General features: G+C 44.3%; 2 protein-coding genes across 14 annotated transcripts in view; one reads left to right on the forward strand and one right to left on the reverse strand.

The window, feature by feature from the left end:
- Positions 1-20,058, forward strand: part of LOC146833112 (complement C3-like) — a 1,368,049-nt gene that overhangs the window by 845,967 nt on the left and 502,024 nt on the right. The window contains exon 23 of the mRNA XM_085600736.1: positions 5,060-5,146. Within this exon, the coding sequence (XP_085456862.1) occupies positions 5,060-5,146 (87 nt within the window). The remainder of the gene's footprint in view (positions 1-5,059; positions 5,147-20,058) is intronic.
- Positions 1-20,058, reverse strand: part of LOC146833113 (uncharacterized) — a 787,180-nt gene that overhangs the window by 146,395 nt on the left and 620,727 nt on the right. The window lies entirely within an intron of this gene.

Raw genomic sequence — 20,058 nt, forward strand, 5'->3', positions numbered from 1 at the left:
AGAGCCTCTCTAACCCAGCCAGAACGTTACCCTCTCCCTAGGGCCTATTCACAACAAGTAACCACAGATATATACCACCTAAGGACAGGGAATTCCTACTATATATATATATATATATATATATATATATATATATATATATATATATATATCTAGACCTCTTATAATACAAGTGGCGGCCTCGCGATCCCAGACGGACCCAGGACTTCCTACCCAAACGGCAGCCTCAGCCTCGCGGTCCCAGACGGACCCAGGGCTTCCTACCCAGACGGCAGCCTCAGCCTCGCGGTCCCAGACGGACCCAGGACTTCCTACCCAGACGGCAGCCTCAGCCTCGCGGTCCCAGACGGACCCAGGACTTCCTACTCAGACGGCAGCCTCAGCCTCGCGGTCCCAGACGGACCCAGGACTTCCTACCCAGACGGCAGCCTCAGCCTCGCGGTCCCAGACGGACCCAGGACTTCCTACCCAGACGGCAGCCTCAGCCTCGCGGTCCCAGACGGACCCAGGACTTCCTACCCAGACGGCAGCCTCAGCCTCGCGGTCCCAGACGGACCCAGGACTTCCTACCCAGACGGCAGCCTCAGCCTCGCGGTCCCAGACGGACCCAGGACTTCCTACCCAGACGGCAGCCTCAGCCTCGCGGTCCCAGACGGACCCAGGACTTCCTACCCAGACGGCAGCCTCAGTACAAGTTCATCCTATGATTACCATAACATACAACAAGGGAATCAGTTTTACTATTTATCAGATCACACAAGAACTGCCAGTTTGAGCACAACCTGTTCTCTGGTTCGAGGGGCTCCTCTCTCCCTTATTCAGTTACCACTTACCTGATCAGGGTTAACATCTGTTCATGTCAAGTCACAGCTGACTAGAAGAATAGGCTACCCTCTTATACAAGAACACGCAGCACATGTTGATTCACTACAAACTGGGTACTTTATTACTCATTACATACGCAATCACATAACATTACTATGTAACACATAACCTGCAAAGAAAAGTGAAAGATTAGGTTGTACACTCTAATAAGAAAGGGGTCGACATCACCTTAGTCGTGTGTAGCCTGCACTCAATGGTCATCTAGGTTCCCTTCTCGTCTGTGCCTCGGCTCGCCTGGAAGTCACACCTCCGCAGTCACGGATCTGTTCCCTTCTCCCTTCTCCGAGTCACTGGGACCTCTTCCTCATCGGCTACTCTCTCCTCTCTGGCTATTCTGCTAGAAGAGTATCTGTCTCTCGGTTTTTCTCCGCCTTCAAGTTTGTCATCTGTCTTCCCTGGAATAAGTAGTAGCTTTACTGCTAACGGCTAGATGCCGCCTACGGACTGAAGTAAGTGCACCGTATCTGCCTCAGACTTTCACTAATATAGAGGTGCATTTCCTCATGGAAAATTCCGGCCCGTAACCTGCCGCCCACCAAATTCTTGTACCTCCCCGTACCAAGGACACGTTCCCAGCCGGCCGGCCTGATGTAGTGTCTTCGGCATGAAGAAAAATACAATCCTTCGATAAGGGCTGGCCTGAACCGGTTCTCTCCAAGCGAATAACACCTCATAACTAAAACATCACCCTTACCCTAGAAGCATCTCAAGCTGCCGAGCAGAAAGGAAGATGGAGTCTCTCCCGTTTGAGGCCTACCAGGCCTGAATTCAGCACGGCTCCATGAAATACCCTCACTACAGGACAGGTTATCCCTAATACTAACAAATCTATCCCCTAGGATATGTGTGCAAGCCCTGATCTATGGGAAAGAACACAGGATCATGTCGAAGTGCCTAGTAAATAGGCTCCATTCACTACTCTAACCCTTAGACTTGGATGGTAAGAGACTGAAGTCACGCTAATCACCCGTCAACACAATAGGGCCGGGAAAATCGAGCAGTACAGGGGGTAATGCATGTTTGTTGTTGGTGTGCCCCCTGCCGAACCACTTTCAGCCCTAGGGTCCTTTTCCCCAGGGCTGAATCCATATTTGTCTTCGGGGCCCACAGCATATTTTATTTGGAGGGGGTTACACAGACCCCCTCCCGAGCCTTTAAAATGCCCTGGGGACCCCATCTGCGAGGGCCATTAGCCTATTAAAAGGCATGGGGCTGTGCAGCCCTCTCCCTGAGCATTTATTGGCCCTAAGGACTGCATTCCACTGGGCCAGCTCACTTGCTGTGTCCTGGGTAGCCCACCCCGTAGAAACAGCAGTTTCCCTGCCCCACCGGCACGGGCCAGGAAACGTGTGTTTGCTCCTGCCATACCGGAGCCAACACAAAGTCTGCTCCCAGTGGGCGGGAGGTTTAAAAATCCCCCTGTTGGCTGGGAGCAGACTTGTGATCTATTTCCCTGCCTGCAAAAGATTGATCTCGCCTGGAAGGAGCAGCATAAATAGCTGCCTGCTCTGGGCAGGAGCAATGCTAGCTCCTGCAGCATGTGAGGAGCTGGCAAGGGCTGCAGGTCCCCGTGGCTCCCCCCGTGGCTCCCAACATTGTGCATGGCGGGTGCCCTGGGTGGGCACCCACCATCAAATAATGCAGGCCCTGGGGATAAGGTCCCCGAGGGCCATAATAACCTTGAAGAGGGGTGTCCCACAGTCCCCCTGCCCTTTAAAATAAAAACAGCCCTGGGGCATGGGGTCTCCAGAGCCTAATGAGGCTTTGCGAGAGGTGCCACCATGCCCCCCTCCTTTTATTAATCCCTATGTCTCAGGGAGTTAGTCCCCGGGCTCAAGAAGGCTTAGGGAGAAAAGCCACGCCCCTACCATGTTTGATTGAATTTGGCCTCAGGGTTGGGGTCCCTTGACCTAATAATGCTCAGGGAGGGGGGTGCATGGCCCCCTCCCCTTTTTATTGGCTTTAACCCCAGGGGATGGGGACCTCTGGCCTGATAAGTCTCAGGGAGGGGCATGTGGCCCCCTCCCCTTTTTGGCTGAATTTGGCCCTCGAGGATGGGGTACTCAGAGCTTGGTGAGGTGGTGGCACATCTCCTCTGTTTTGGCCCCTGGGGGACGGGATCCCTGGTGCCCAAAAGCCAATACTACTTCACGTGGCAAAGCCTTAACCTCTCGCTGTGGAGGACCGAAGGCCATGCGTGGCTTGGGGTTGGCTGCCTGCGTTGGTAGGCCACAGTCCCTGACCTGCACCCCTGCCATACACGGCCGATGGCAGTGCACATTGTGACATTGGCTGTCTTTAGGGGTTGGTCATAGGCCTGTGGCCAGCCCCCTCACCGTGCACAGCCAAAGACCATGCACAGCATGGGATTGGCTGCATGTGGGTAGTTGGCCGCAGAATCTGGGCATAGGGCAGGCCAAGTGGCCAACCCCTCTCCTCACAAGACCAAAGGCCCTGTGCACCTTGGGTTGACTGCCTTTGGGCAGTGGGCATAGGCCTTGTGGCCAAAGCCCCACCATGCACGGCCAAAGGCCATGCACAGTGGGGGGTTGGCTGTATGCGGGGGGTTGCTCTCAGGGTCTGGCCGCAGGCTAGGCCCTACAGGCAATTTCCCACCATTCAGGGCCGATGGTATGCATGGGGTGTTAGATTTACGCATAGAAATAAAATAATACTTTACATAAAGAAAACTAGAAATTCACTAAATAAACCAAAAGTTAAAGTAACATTATAGTTAGATAGAATGTTTAGTAAAAACATAACATTTTAAACTCTAAAACCCACAGAAGGTCTCCATTTATAGTTACAGTAACTATAACTCGTGTCCTAAGGTAACTATAACTCGCGCCCTCATCATGCACTACTAATTACCCATAAATTACATCGCTCATGACACCTTCTATAACATCATTGATAATAACACTGCAACATACGCAATAAAAATATTATTGAGAAAACTGTACATGGTGGGTGTGTGAAATATAGTTACCCTCGGACAGCAGTTATAATTACTTGACATAACTGTAACTATAACTGGTGAATTTCTGTGATTTCTAGAGTTTAAAACATTGTATTGTTACTGAATATTTCACCTAACTATAAAATTACTTTAACTTTTGTGTTTTTTTCAGAGAATATATATGTTTATGTGTGTATATCACTCATGCAGATGACCATAGTGTCCTCTGGCATTTATCCATTTATAATCCCTGTTGAGTTTGGGGAAGAGCGTTGACTCAAGATAAGCAAAGCCTCGAGCAGTTCATGCTGCCTCTTTCCTCCCTCAACAATGACAATAGTGTATTACTCTGCAGATGCACATGTAGTTTCTGCCATTCTATGTTTTCTTTTTTTACGGAGTTTTATATTGCGCGAACCTGACCCGGTATCGGGTATCAGAGCACTTTACATAGCACCAGTTACATGAGGACTCATTCATCTTTGTTAGGCACGGGGAGATTAAGTGATTTTCTCAGAATCACAGGATGTTCAGCGTCATTGCTGAGACTTGAACCCGGTTCCCCAGATTCGAGGTCGACCGCCCTAGCCATTAGGCCAACTCCTCTCCCCCTTGTTATGAGCCGCAATTATATGCAAAGGTATTTAAATAAAACTTGGATACAATGTGTGAATTCCATGCACTGAGATAAAATCATATTAAACAAAACCTGGTTACTGTTACCAGAGTTGTTTTCAACTGTCAGACCATATGAACATCCATTCTATGAGAACATAAGCAGTGTTTTTTCGTTTCTGTTACAAAGACTGTGGGAAACAACACAGGTGTAGACATTTATTTCTACTATATAGGGACATACGTTTTGTTTCAGCGAAAATGCAGTACTTAAAGGCGTTCAAATTGTTGTGAAGGAAATTTAAATTTTCTGGCTCATGGATCTTTTTAACAATTGTCTTCCCTGGACATTTCCTAAAGGTCTTCTTGGGGCTCCCAAAATTGTTCTCCAATGTCTCCCACAGTCTCCACTACCTCCCAGAGCCTTTGGAGAAGTAAGCACTTATCCTGGTAAAGGTATCTCGGAAGCCCAAAAGCCCAAGCTTTGATAGCCCTAGCATAGCAGCCTCTGTTAGCAACTCTCAATATGGCTTTAGATGATGAAGGAACTGTCCATATTGACAAGTTATTAACTATTAAATATGCTTTTCTTCCATTCAGACTCACTCCAAGAAGAAATTATTCAGCGGCAGGATATTAGCAACCGTGTTCCCAACACTGAATCAGAAAACTTTATCAGCATTCAAGGTACAGTGCATCATCAAAGTCATTTAAATACTTTGGATTAACAAACTATCCTTGATACCTACTGTATGTAGGTTGCAGTTTTCACCTATTTATGCAAGGCCTGGCACATATGCATGCAGAAGAATCTCTTTCAGAGGATGGAACCAGTGGGTTGATAGAGGGACGTGGTGAGGTGAGAGGGGATGGAGCAGGAAGGTTAGATGAAAATGCAGGATAGGGGAAGGGACAAGAATTTAGGCAACTCCTTCATCAGGGTTCTAGAATTCAGCACAATGAGGGTTCATATTAGTAATGTCAAATGTGTTTTTAGTTTACAGTTCAACTCATTCTCGTTTTACTCTTCTATAATCTCATAGCAAGAAAGTGCCAGAAAAACCCTGCAAGCCGGGCAAAATTTCATCTGTTCCGACAATGGTGGGCATTTGTTTAGCATAACCAAGGGCACAGAGTTAGAGGATCTCAGCATCTTCCTGAGGAACATATTTGGATGACACATATGTAGATGATGTCCCTATACTTCATTCGTAATGTGCAATGCAGAGCATCTTGAATCAGAAGAAAAGTTGATCTGAAACCAATGATGGGTTTTCAGGATTAATGAGATATTGCAAAAACTTAATGTGAATGATGAGTCTACATTCCTTATTTTGAAATTGCTAGAACTTGGCTGTGCCAAGAAGAGACATCCACTAGGTTCCAGGTGAGGAGTTAAAATGAATTACTGAGAAAAACATTTAGTTCCTGTGAAATTGTTCTTTTTGCAAATGATGTAAATGGCATGTTTGGTTGCACAAATTTATCCTGGTGAAAATGATTTTTCTCCCAAGTTGTCTTACATTATCCAAGAATGTAAATATCCCCCACCTCCAAGGAAACGTTCTGTACACTGGACAGCCTTTTCAAGGGCCCTTACAGGTCTCTATATGTACATCTATTGTTTGGAAGTATTCCTGCAGTATCTGTCTAATTGGTTCGATGATGGATTAAACTTCTACTAGTTTGCTAAGAGGCCTGCATGAGGGACATATACAAAATTACATGCTATTAGTTGCACTTGAATAGAATATACCAACAGGGTTTCTTGTGCAGATGGCTGTAAATGTATGAAAACAACTGACCAAGAAAGCTGCATAGGTTATATGTTTACAACTCTACTGGACAACTTTGGGGAATGTTAGAGCTCAGAAGAGCATTAAAATACATCAGATTCACGCAGTGGCCTAGGGAACATCTCAGATTCATGTGAGACCTGTTTTTGTATGAGACCTTTGTTACTTTCCAAGAAACACAGGAACTGGATTGGGTCTGTAATCCATAGTACTTGCAGTTTAACAGAATGATCAATGCTACTAAAATGTTGTGGTGCTCCTTCCCTGAGATCCCACCTGTGTCAGTCAATCGTTCTATGCTACGTTGCTACAGATTATCTACTAAGAGGAACTTCTGAAGATATAAGGTTATAAGAACAAACACTTTCCTGTGTGGGAAGACTCTTCTGAATCTCCTGGTCTCTACGCTCAGTGTGGGATGCCAGGAATGGTGTGCGGCAGAGAAAGGTGCGCTTGGACCAGGTTTGTGGAGATGAAAAGTAGGCATTGTGGCACAGCAATAGAGTTTGCATGCCTGCTTTTGCACCCTCACGAATTTGTGCCATGAAGAAATGCGAGCTGCATTTTTTCCGTAGACCCATGATGGAATAATAAGGCGCGACTGAAACAATTATTGTTACTCTATGCGAGAAACATCTGTAAATCATTGAGGGTGGCGAAATTTATAATCACAGATGATCAACTAATGTTCAGGTACTGTACAGAATAGTTGATTTAAGGTTTTGCTTTTGTTTGAATATATACATATACATATATATATATTCACTGAAAAAACCATAGGTTTCACACATGTTATAGTTAGCGGAAATTTTACTGATAAAAAACCAATGAAATTCCCCCGTTATAGTTAGTGCAGGCAACTATAACTCACGCGACCGCAATCCTCTGCTGATGCTAATACTGTATTTAGACACTTATTTGCCCATGTCTTCTTCCATACATTTTTAGCTATACATATATTACAAATATTTTTTTTCATAAAGACACATATGTCATCAGCAGAAGATTGCGGTCGCGTGAGTTATAGTTGCCTGCACTAACTATAACGGGGGAATTTCATTGGTTTTTTATCAGTAAAATTTCCGCTAACTATAACATGTGTGAAACCTATGGTTTTTTCAGTGAATTTGCAAGGTTTTTTAAATGCTAATTCCTAACTATAACGTGTGTGAAACCTATGGTTTTTTCAGTGAATTTGTACGGTTTTTTAAATGCTAAGTTACTTTACGCCATTCGTGGCATGCGCGCCCACTTAACGCAGTTCGTTCCGTGCGCGCACGGTGCGCTTCGCGCACCGCGCGCCCACTTTACGCAGTTAGTGGCGTGCACGCACGGTGGGCACGCGGTGCGCTACGCGCACCGCGTGCCCATGTTACGCTAGATGGGCCATGTACTTACTTGTAGGTACCAAAAAACAAACAATAAACACAAGGGCTCTTTTTAGAGCCACCTTATATCTAAACACTTAAATGCGATTTTTTTTTAATTTGTTTTATTAAGTTTTTTTTCGGGTGCGCGCTGGGTGCGCGCACTCGGCGATATTTTTTAACAAAATATTAATCTTTTTTTTTGCCCTACAAGGTCCTACTTTGACCCCCTTACAATGCCTACTGGGTCTATTTCTACCCACTCTGCCCCCTTTTCAAGTTCTCCCCCTTTGTTTATCACCCCCTCTTTATGCGATAGACAAAATGGCGGCCGCCGCTTCCTGATTTCCACCGATTCGAATGTTTACTAAGATCTAACAACCAATCAGAATTGCGCTCGCGCACGGCGAGGTGCGCGCACCCAGCGCGCACGGAGCGCGCTTAGATATATATATATTGATTTAAAGGCTATTTTCTCATAATCTACTGAACAGATTTACACCAAACCTACAAAAGGCACTTCCTTGACCTGGGGACTACCTCTCTGCCAAATTTCTAGTAATTCTGTTCAGCCGTTCGGGCTGTAGCCCTGTCTAAAGGTCCGATGGAAAAATGCATGGGGAAAACGCGTTTTGGGACCCCCCTTTTTTCTCAGCCCCCGCTTGACGAATCCCCCCGAGACTTTCAGGGTAGGAGCAGAGCGTAGCGCCCCACCTATTTTGAGAAATTCACGAGGATTCGTCGACCGGCGCCAAAGTTATTCAAAATAGAATGTTGAGGTTTTCCTATGGAAACGTGGTCCTAACTATAACTACCTACTGGCGACCGCCAGTAGGTAATATATATTCTGATATATATATATATATATATATATATATATATATATATATTCACTGGAAAAAACATAGGTTTCAGGCCTGATATAGTTAGGAGTTAGCATTTAAAAAACCTTAGAAATTCACTGGAAAAACCATAGGTTTTAGGGGTGTTATAGTTAGCTGAACATTTCACTCGTACAAAACCATTGAAATGCCTCCAATATAGTTAGTTGTGCTAACTACATCTCGCGCGCCCACAATCCACTGCTGCTGATGTCACATATTACATCATTCATGACATGGTCAGTGACATCACTGATGACATCTCAAATGACATCACTGATGACATCACAGATGACATCATCCAGTGAATGTGGTTTGGTTCGTTATTTAAATGTGTATTATATATATATATAGCAATTTGCATTGAAGAATGAGTGGATTTATAAATATAAATATCTGGATGGAGGATTTAGTGTGATTGACTGTTTACTTGACTAATTTATAGTGTCTCACTAAATATATTGGATAGTGAGTAAACTGTGTGAATATCTGTATCACTTTGTCAGTTGTTGTGTAAACTGCTGCACCAGTTGGTTACTAGCTATGTGAAAGTCTATATTAGTTATTGATTAGTTAACTGAGTATTTGTATGAGAGGGTGAATGTGTGTGTGGTTTGGTGGGGGGTGTGTGACAGCCAAAAGATGTGTGAATAGTTGTTTCAGTAGGTATATGAAGTTAAAACTACAAGTTATAACAGTTGTTTGGGTGAGTGAATATCTTTATGGGTGTAGTTATGAGCAAATATATGTCTCAATGGTACATGTCCATCAAACTAGAAAAATAAAAGCCAGTGTATGTGTCAGTTACTGTATTACCTACTGGCGGTCGCCAGTAGGTAGTTATAGTTAGGACCACGTTTCCATAGGAAAACCTCAACATTCTATTTTGAATAACTTTGGCGCCGGTCGACGAATCCTCGCGAATTTCTCAAAATAGGTGGGGCGCTACGCTCCGCTCCTACCCTGAAAGTCTCGGGGGGATCCGTCAAGCGGGGGCTGAGATAAAAGGGGGGTCCCAAAACGCGTTTTTCCCATGCATTTTTCCATAGGACCTTTAGAACGAGCTACAGCCCGAATGGCTGAACAGAATTACTCAAAATTTGGCAGAGAGGTAGTCCCTAGGTCAAGGAAGTGCCTTTTGTAGGTCTGGTGTAAATCTGTTCAGTATTTCCGTTGAAAATAGCATTTAAAAGCATATATATATATATATGCGCGCAGGGTGCGCGCACCGTGCGAGCACCGTGCGAGCACCCTAACGTGCGCGAGCGTAATTCTGATTGGTGGTTACATGTTAGTCAACGTTCGAATCGGTCGAAATCAGGAAGTGTCGGCCGCCATTTTGTTTGTTTTCAGTGCGAGAGTGAAAAAGGAAGGTGGCGAACGTGAAAAGGGGGCAGGGTAGAGAGTTCCTGACCCCCTAGCCTTTGTCAGGGGGTCCCTGAAGGACCCCGAAGGCAAAAAAAAAATTTTTTTTTTTAAAAATCGCGGGGGTGCGCGCACAGTGCGCGCACCCTGAAAAACACAAAAAAAAAATTTTTTTTTTTGCAAAAAAAAAAAAATAATTCGCAGGGTGAAAACCAAAAAAAAAAATAATAATAATTTTTAATACGTAGTTTATTGTAAAATAAATATATAAAAAATAATACATAAATAAATTAGCATTTAAAAAACCGTACAAATTCACTGAAAAAACCATAGGTTTCACACACGTTATAGTTAGGAATTAGCATTTAAAAAACCTTGCTAATTCACTGAAAAAACCATAGGTTTCACACATGTTATAGTTAGCTGGACATTTTACTGATAAAAAACCAATGAAATTCCCCCGTTATAGTTACTGTAGGCAACTATAACTCACGCGACCGTAATCCTCTGCTGATGACATATGTGTCTTTATGAAAAAAGAATATTTGTAATATATGTATAGCTAAAATTTAATGGAAGAAGACATGGGCAAATAAGTGTCTAAATACAGTATTAGCATCAGCAGAGGATTGCGGTCGCGTGAGTTATAGTTGCCTACAGTAACTATAACGGGGGAATTTCATTGGTTTTTTATCAGTAAAATGTCCAGCTAACTATAACATGTGTGAAACCTATGGTTTTTTCAGTGAATATAAATAAGTATACATAAGTGATTGTATGAGTGACTGTATGGATAACTGTATACTTGTAATAGTGATTTTATAACACACTAAGTATGAGTTACTATCTATATGAATAGATGAAGTGGTGTTTGTATAAGTGTGTAGCTAAGTAAAAGTAAGTATGATCCATTGTTTGCATAAGTGAGTAGGATGACTTCATAAGTGATTAGGTTGTGTGCTGGTGTGTAATGTCGATATAGGTATATAAGTATATTTTATAGTGTTCTACTGATCATTGACAGCATGTATGAGTGAATCTATAGGTAAGTGATTAGATGTGTGTATAGATCTAGGAATCACTGAGTGGGTGTTTAGAAACTTGTATTGGAGTGTCAATGGTTTCAAATATGGCACTCTGTATTTCACAGTGAGTGATGAAAGGTTATACTAGTGTATGATGAGGTGTATCTGATTGTAACGTGGATGATGTCATCAGTGATGTCATTTGAGATGTCATCAGTGATGTCACTGACCATGTCATGAATGATGTAATATGTGATATCATCAGTACAACTAACTATATCAGAGGAATTTCAATGGTTTTGTACGAGTCAAATGTCCAGCTAACTATAACACCCCTAAAACTTATGGTTTTTTCAGTGAATTTCAAAGGTTTTTTAAATGGTAATTCCTAACTATATCAGTCCTGAAACCTATGGTTTTTTCAATGAATTTCAAAGGTTTTTTAAATGCTAATTCCTAACTATAACATATCTCAAACCTATGTTTTATTCAGTGAATTTCAAAGGTTTTGGAAATGACAATTTTTAATGTATTAATTGTTTTACTGATTTTTTTGATACTGATTTACTACATTTTTGAAACTATTTATTGTTAGATATTTTATTTTTTTAATTACATTATAATTACCTTATACATTACAATACAAAATATACTTTCACAGAATGAATTACTTTAGTTTAAATACTTTGCAAATAGGCAATAGAGTTTTAAGTACAGTAGTTACAGTTGTTGAAATGGGCAACACAATTTCAAACACAATGCAACATTGAGCTCAATGTGAATTTCTAGTCAAATGCAATTAGTTACTTTATGGATTACTTTTCTAACCACAGGACTGGATCCTCGATTCAGTCCTTGGGCATCTCCTGTAAACAGTTGAGTAAAAGCGTTTTGGTTCCAGTACTGATTTTTAAGGAATATTATTGAATTTTAAAAGTTGACACTTAGAAATGTTTTCACATAGAATCACCAATGTTATCCTGTGGCAGAAAATTCACTTAGCAGGTAAGTAGTGTTATCATTACTTTTTCTTACTCAGTGGTGGATCCTGGATCCTGCACTGGTGCATCTCCTGTAAACAGTTGAAAGAATGTGTTTAAGTCATACAGACGATTTTTTAGGAATATTTTTAGTTTGTGAAATTAGACACTTAGAAACTTTTCTGCTGAAAACCACACAATGGATTCCTATGGAAGGTAATACAAGTTACTGGTAAGTATGGTTAGAATTACTTTTCAGGATCAGTACTGGGCTCAAAGAAGCAGCACTGAGGTCTCTCCTGATAACAGGTGAGTAAATCGGAATTCGTAGTTCGGCTGATTTTAGAGGAATATTTGTAAGTTCCAAAACTCCACACTTCTCCAAGTGAAACCAGTCAATGTTAGCCTATGGAAGGAAATTCAAGTAACTGGTAAGTACGGTTAAAATTACTTTTCAGGATCAGTACTGGGCTCAAAGATGCAGCACTGAGGTCTCTCCTGATAACAGGTGAGTAAATCGGAATTCGTAGTTCGGCTGATTTTAGAGGAATATTTGCACAATGGTGAAGGAAGGGGGCGGGGCCTGAGGTGACATGTGTGCAAACTCGCCCTGTGGCGTGTTTTAAGATGGGAATTAATTCCTCTTCAATCCTGAGGTCCCCTGGGGGCCAACTAGCCCACTAGGTACCTCCAGTATGCGCCAGGGAGCAGCGTTGCAGAGAGGTGTTCAGAGACCACGCCCATTTTTACAACACTCTGCAATGCAGCTCCGTGGCACTTAGTAGAGGTACCTGGTGGGCTAGTTGGCCCCTAGGGGAGCTCTGGATTGAAGAGGAATGAATTCCCCAACTTAAAACCCGCCACAGGGAATATTTGCACGCATATCGCCTCAGGCCCCGCCCTCTTCCTTCACCACTGTGCAAACACGCCCCGTGGTGCGTTGTAAATTGGGGGATTAAGTCCCCTTGAATCCTGAGGTCCCCTGGCGGCCAACTAGCCCACCAGGTACCTCCAGTAAGCGCCACAGAGCTGCGTTGCAGAGAGGCATAGAAAGGGGCGTAGCCTCATTACACCTCTCTGCAACGCAGCCCCCTGGCGCATACTGGAGGTTCCTGGTGGGGTAGTTGGCCCCCAGGGACCCCAGTATTCAAGGGGAATTAGTTCCCCCTCTGCAAACGTGCCAGGGGGCGCGTTTGCAGAGTGGTGCAAGGAGGGGGCGTGGCCTCCGGCCCGATCCAGTTTTTTTAAAGTTTTTTTTTTAGAAGGGGGGCTGTGTAGCCCCCCTTCTTTTTCTAATTTATTGGCCCTGGGGACCCTATCCCCCAGGGCCTGCCCCCAATTTGTTTTAAAAAAAATAAATAAATCTATTTTGGAGGGAGGCTGCCTTGCCCCCCTCCTGTGGCCAGTTATGGCCCCGGGGACCCCATCCCCCGGGCCGTTTTTTTTTCTTTTTTCTTTTTTTTAGGAGGAGGGCCGCGTGGCCCCCTCCCGGGTCACTTCTAGCCCCGGGGACCCCATCCCCCGGGGCTGGCCCTCTTCGTTGGGGGCTGTGGAGGGTTCCCCAATCCCCCCACGGTCCCAACCGGCTCCCCGCATCCTGCAGGAGCCAGCATTTCTTTTCCACATGGGTAGCAGCTAACATGCTGCTCCCCATGTGGAAAATCAATCTGCTTTGCTTCATTGAAGCGAAAGCAGGTTTCCCTGCTCTTGCTTCAATGAAGCAAAGCAGTTTGCAATGACAAGGTGGGAGCCACGAGGCTACCGCCCTGTCATTGCAAACTACAGTTTCCCGGGGGTGGGCACCCCGGGACACTGCAGGAGCCGGCCCTGGGTGGTGGCGGTCCCCAGGGCCTATACAAGGCTCCAGGAGGGGGGCCGTGCGCCCCCTCCCACATTTTGAAGATGCCCCGGGGGTGGCGGTCCCCGCGGCTGGGAGGCTTGGGAGACCCCCCACACCAAATGTTTAAAAGCCCCGGGTGGTGGCGGTCCCCCAGGCTGGGGGGGCCTAGGGAGCCCCCCCTACCCATTTTAAAGAAGCCCCGGAGGGTGGCGGTCCCCGGGGCTGCAGGGGGGCCGTGAGCCCCTGCCTATATTATGTTAGATCCCCGGGGGTGGCGGTCCCCGGGGCAGTGTGGGGTGGATTGGGACCCCCCACACTATTTTTTAATCATGCCCCCGGGATTTGACCCCCCGGGGGCAAATTAGCATATTTAGCGCGGGACCCCGCGCAAATTTTTTTTTTCTATCAGCAGGATCCTGCGCGCATCCTCCCATTTAAAAAAATATATATATTGTTGGGCCTTGGGGGTCCTTGTGGGACCCCCTGAGCAGGCCTAGGGCGTCAGGGTGTTTCTACCCTGCCCCCTTTTTGCAAGGTTTTTTCTTTGGTTTCTTGTGCCTCGGTTCTACCGAGGCACAAGATGGCTGCCAACACTTCCTGATTTGGAGTGTTGACAGCCAATTAGAATGCAGCTCGTGCACGGCAGGGTGCGCTTAGGCTGCGCTTAGGGTACGCGGACCCTCCGAGGCCATCGATATATATGTACTTTTAAATGTCATTTTCTCAGGAACTACTGAACGGATTTACACCATTTAAGCAAAAGGCACGAGTCTGAACTAAGGACTACCTCTTTGCCAAATTCAGCAGTTCTGGCTGTAGCTGCGGCTAAAGGTCCTATGAGAAATTGCATGGGGAAAACGCGTTTTGGGACTCCCCTTTTTTCTCAGCCCCCGCTTGATGAATCACCGTGAAACTTTCAGGATAGGAGCGGACCGGAGCTGGCCAAAAGTTTTAAAAATTGCGCAAAGATTCGTCAATCAGCGCCAAAGGTATTCCAAATAGAATGTTGCGGATTTCCTATGGAAAATAGGTCCTAACTATATCTACCTACTGGCGACCACCAGTAGGTAATATATATATCTATATATATATATATATATATATATATATATATATATATATATTATCTACTGGCGGTCGCCAGTAGATAGTTATAGTTAGGACCGTGTTTCCATAGGAAATCTGAAAATTCTATTTTGAATAACTTTGGCGCCGGTTGACGAATCTTCGCGAAATCTTCAAAACTAATGGGGCGCTCCGCTCAGCTCCTACACTGAAAGTCTCGGGGTGATTCGTGAAGCGGGGGCCAAGAAAAAAGGGGGGGTCCCAAAACACGTTTTCCCCATGCATTTTTCTATAGGACCTTTAGTCGAAGGTACAGCCCGAACGGCTGAACAGAATTACTTGAAATTTTGCAGAGAGGTAGTCCTCAGGTCAGGGAAGTGCCTTTTGCAGGTCTGGTGTCAATCTGTTCAGTATTTCCTGAGTAAATAGCATTTAAAAGCATGTAAATATCTATACGCGCGCAACGTGCGCGCACGGTGCCGTGCGCAAGCGAAATTCTGATTGGTTGTTAGATGTCAGTCAACATTCGAATCGGTCGAAATCAGGAAGTGTCGGCCGCCATTTTATCTCTCGCACTGAAATGGAATGGGGGAAAAAAGGTGGAAAACGTGAAAAGGGACAGGGAAGAGAGTTCCTGACCCCCTAGCCTTTGTCAAAGGGTCACAGAAGGACCCCCAAGGGTGAAATAAATATTTTATATTTTTTTATAAAAATCGCGGGGTGCGCGCACCGTACGCCCAACGCGCGCGCACCGTGCACGCACGGTGAAATACCTTAAAAAAAAATATATATATTAATAAATACATAACTTAGCATTTAAAAAAACGTACAAACTCACTGAAAAAACCATAGGTTTCACACACGTTATAGTTAGGTGGAGATTTCATTCGTAAAAAAACAATGAAATTCCCCCATTATAGTTAGTTCAGATAACTATAACTCGCGCGCACACAATCCACTGCTAATGACGTCACATATTACATCACTCATGACATGGTCAGTGGCATCACTCATGACATCACTGATGACATCATCCTTGTGATAGAGTGGCGGTCGCGCGAGTTATAGTTATCTGAACTAACTATAACGGGGTAATTTCATTGGTTTTTTACGAGTGAAATGTCCACCTAACTATAACCTGTGTGAAACCTATGGTTTTTTTAAGTGAATTTATATATATATATATATTCACTGAAAAAACCATAGGTTTCAGGGGCGTTATAGTTAGCTGGACTTTTTACTCGTACAAAACCATAGAAATTCCCCCGTTATAGTTAGTTCAGCTAACTATAACTCGCGCGCCCGCAATGCACTGCTGATGACGTCACATATTACATCACTCATGACATGGTCAGTGACATCACTGATGACATCACTGATGACATCTCAAATGACATCACTGATGACATCACTGATGACATCATCCAGTGTATGTGTGTTTTTCCTGAAAATTACATATGTTTTATATATGTATATCTCAAGGTCGATGGAAGAATAAATGGGTATATAAGTGTCTAAATGGATGATTTGTTTTTGAAAAATTGATTGTATAACTGACTGATTAAGTGTATCTTAGTGAATACATGGCTAAGTGAGTAATGTTTAAATATGTAAATATCTGTATCAGTCTCTCACTTTGTGTATAAGTGGCTGCATGGGTTGGTGAGTAGCTACATGAGTGTCTATATAGGTTATTAGTTGGTTTTTTGAGTATCAGTATAAGTGTCTGATGTCTGTATGGTTCGGTGGGGGGTATTACGTAGTGCATAGGTGCATGAATGAGTGACTCACTGTTTGTATGTGTTGAAGACAGCATGTGTGCAGGACTGTATGGGTGGATGAGTGTGTGCATGGGTGTGTTAGTGAGTGAATGACTGTCTCAATAGTGTCTCTATGAGTAACTACATATGTTTTAAACTAGTATATGTGACTATTGGTGTATATAAGTGAGTATATGTGAGAGTGAGAGATTGAAAGAGTTCCTGTATGAATAAGTATGTGTTTCTATAAGTGATTGTTCAAAAGACTAAGTATGTGTAAGTTTCTGTAGAAGTAAGTGTGGTGGTGTGTGTATAACTGTATATGCAGGTAAACAGATGTTTGATTCTTTATTAGCATGATTGACTATGTGTGTGAGTAACTTTATGGATGAGTGGCATTGTGTAACAGTATGTATAGGTGTATGAGTACATATGATGAGTGAGTACATGTATGAGTGACTGTATAGGACTGTTGGTGAATGAGTGGATGTGGATGTGGATCTTACAATTACTGAATAGGTTGTTGTAACTGGTATTGGTATGTCCATTGTTTTGAAAATTTTAATTTCTATTTTTGAATGTGTGTATCAAAGTTTATATTAGGGGGAGAGGAGGTCTGCCACTCTATCACAGGATGATGTCATGAGTGATGTCATCAGTGATGTCATGAGTGATGTCACTGACCATGTCATGAGTGATGTAATATGTGACGTCATCAGCAGTGCATTGCGGGCGCGCGAGTTATAGTTAGCTGAACTAACTATAACGGGGGAATTTCTATGGTTTTGTACGAGTGAAAAGTCCAGCTAACTATAACGCCCCTGAAACCTATGGTTTTTTCAGTGAATTTCAAAGGTTTTTTAAATGCTAATTTCTAGCTATGCCTACAGAGATAGGACATGTGAAGAAAGAAGGAAAAACGCACAGAAAGAAAAAAAAGAAATGCAGAAAGAAGCAACAGAAGTCCTCAAAGACGAAGAAAAGTGCAGGAAGAAGTATAACGTGCAGAAAGAACAAACAGAAGAGCAGAAACAAGCCTTGTTGCAAAATCATCCTGTACCCTCAACTTTTTCAGATGGATACTGGTGGTAACTGAGTCTGACTAACCAGTCCTAGAGCCAGTGCTATGTTAAAAGACACTTAGAATACAGTGAAAACACCTACATACACTAGGGCACACTATGTGTTGGGGTCCCCCTGTGATTAGCATGACCTCCTCTGTAAGCCCCTAGTATATAATAGGGCAGGGGATTAAAACTACCTCTTAAAACGCACCACAGGGCGTGTTTGAACACGTCACCTCATGCCCCGTCCACTCCCTTCCCCACTGTGTAAACACGCCCTGTAGCCGTTTTAAGTTGGGAGATTAAGTCCCCTTGAATCCTGAGGGTCCCTAGAGTCCAACTAGACCACTAGGTACCTCCAGTAAGCGCCACAGAGCTGCGTTGCAGAGAGGTGTAAAAAGTGGCACGGCCTGCACCACCTCTCTGCAACGCAGAGCAGTGGTGCTTATTGGAAGCACCTGGTGGGCTAGTTGGACCCCAGGGTCCCTCAGGATTGAAAGGGAATTATTTCCCCAACTTAAAAACGCGCCACAGGGCCTGTGGGTGTTCTGAGTTGAGAGATTAAGTCCCCTTGAATCCTAAGGGTCCCTAGGGTCAAACTAGCCCACTAGGTACCTCCAGTAAGCGCCACAGAGCTGCGTTGCATGGAGGTGTAAAAAGGGGCGTGGCCTCAGAACACCTGTCTGCAACGCAGCTTCCTGGCGCATACTGGAGATACCTGTTGGGCTAGTTGGCCCTCAGGGACCCTCAGTATTGAAGGGGAATTAATTCCTCAACTTACAACTGGCCAGGGGGCGCGTTTGCAGAGTGCTGCAAGGAGGGAGCGTGGCCTCCGGCGCAATGCCGGTCTTTTATTTATTTATTTTTAAGAAGGAGGGATGTGTGGCCCCCTTTCTTTTTCTAATTTATTAGCCCTGGGGACCCCATCCCCCAGGGCCTGCACCCTAATTTTTTTTGTTGAAAAAAATTAATTTGGCCCTCCCAAGGCCTTAATCGGCCCCGGGGACCCCAACCCCCATGGCCTTTTTTAAAAATTGTTATTCTTTAGGAGGGGGGCTGTGTTGCCCCCCTCCTCAGGCCACTTATGGCCCCGGGGACCCCATCCCCCGGGGCCGGCCTTTGTTTTTTAAAAAAATATATATATTTATAGAAACACCTAGGACATGCTGGACAAACCGTATGTACCTATCACCATGACGATTTGCGTGATATTCATTAAAAGGCGACTATGCATACAATGAATCCACGTAGAATGTATTCACACCGATAGTGAAGCTCTGACATGTCTGACACCCTACCGTGCCTAATCCCGGCGCCCCCGCTGGTGGGTACTCTCCAAGTAGACACCATTGTCGTTTATTTATACAAACATGGGTAGCTATTGACGGGCACATTTAATACACATGCACACCAAGCCATTCAAAGGGGATACGACAAAAATTCGACCTAACTATGCAAGAAACCCCCTCACGGTTAATAAAACACACATCCACCGCCGGATGTGTAATACTTTTTATTTTACTCTCTGGAAAGGAGACAAACCTCACTTGAGAGTCACAGCGTGCTCCTGGCTGAGCCCAATGCAGTGTTACACCCACCAGTGCCCGCCGAGTGCCACACACCTCTGTGTTGTATTCCACCAGCTAGTGCGTATGCTATGAACCTCTCTAGCCCATGTGCACTGTAACACCACCCCGTAAATATGTCATGCCACACTTGCCTTCGCACGGGTTATATTGCCCCATCTAACGTGCCTTCCTCGATGCCTATGTTATAAAGCACAGTGCTATGCCATACATATTACAATCTGGGATCCATATCTTTGTCACAGTGCATATGCAATGTTACACTACCCAGCACATATTTTATATTACAACTTTAGAGACTACTTAGGTTACACAACACTGCCCTGTGCATATTACACTCCAAGGCGCATATCACATAGCAAGCGCTAGTGCCTGTGCTATCTCGCGCTCTCCAATGAATCTGTCATTGCGCACAATGCATTGCATATTATATTTCACGCCCCGGTTCATCTTATATCACAGTTTTTGGTGCATAGTTTATACCATATACTATATCTAGTTTTCATTTTCAATCGTGCTCTCAGGACTATGTTCTATATAACACTGCGTCCACCTACCCTTTTCACGGGCATTACATTTAGCGATGGGGGGTGGAGGGTCAGGGGATGTTTCTGCCAAGTGAGCCCGGAGTCACAGTCCCAAACGTCCTCTTCTTCCTGAATAAAAGTGAGATTATGCTGCATACTTGTTCATATTTTAAGTAGTTCGCACAGACACACATTTTAAAAACAATAAAGTTCCTAATACCCACCTTCTATGAACAGTTAGCTTGCTGCCCCATCCACCTCCTCCCTATCCTCTGTTGTCTGAATCCATGGACTAGCCTCCTCCCTCCTGCCATGCATTGTCTGATGTGCTGCCACTGCCCTG

This window comes from Triturus cristatus, chromosome 4_2 (assembly GCF_964204655.1).
Source record: "Triturus cristatus chromosome 4_2, aTriCri1.1, whole genome shotgun sequence".
In the NCBI taxonomy this organism is placed as follows: domain Eukaryota; kingdom Metazoa; phylum Chordata; class Amphibia; order Caudata; family Salamandridae; genus Triturus; species Triturus cristatus.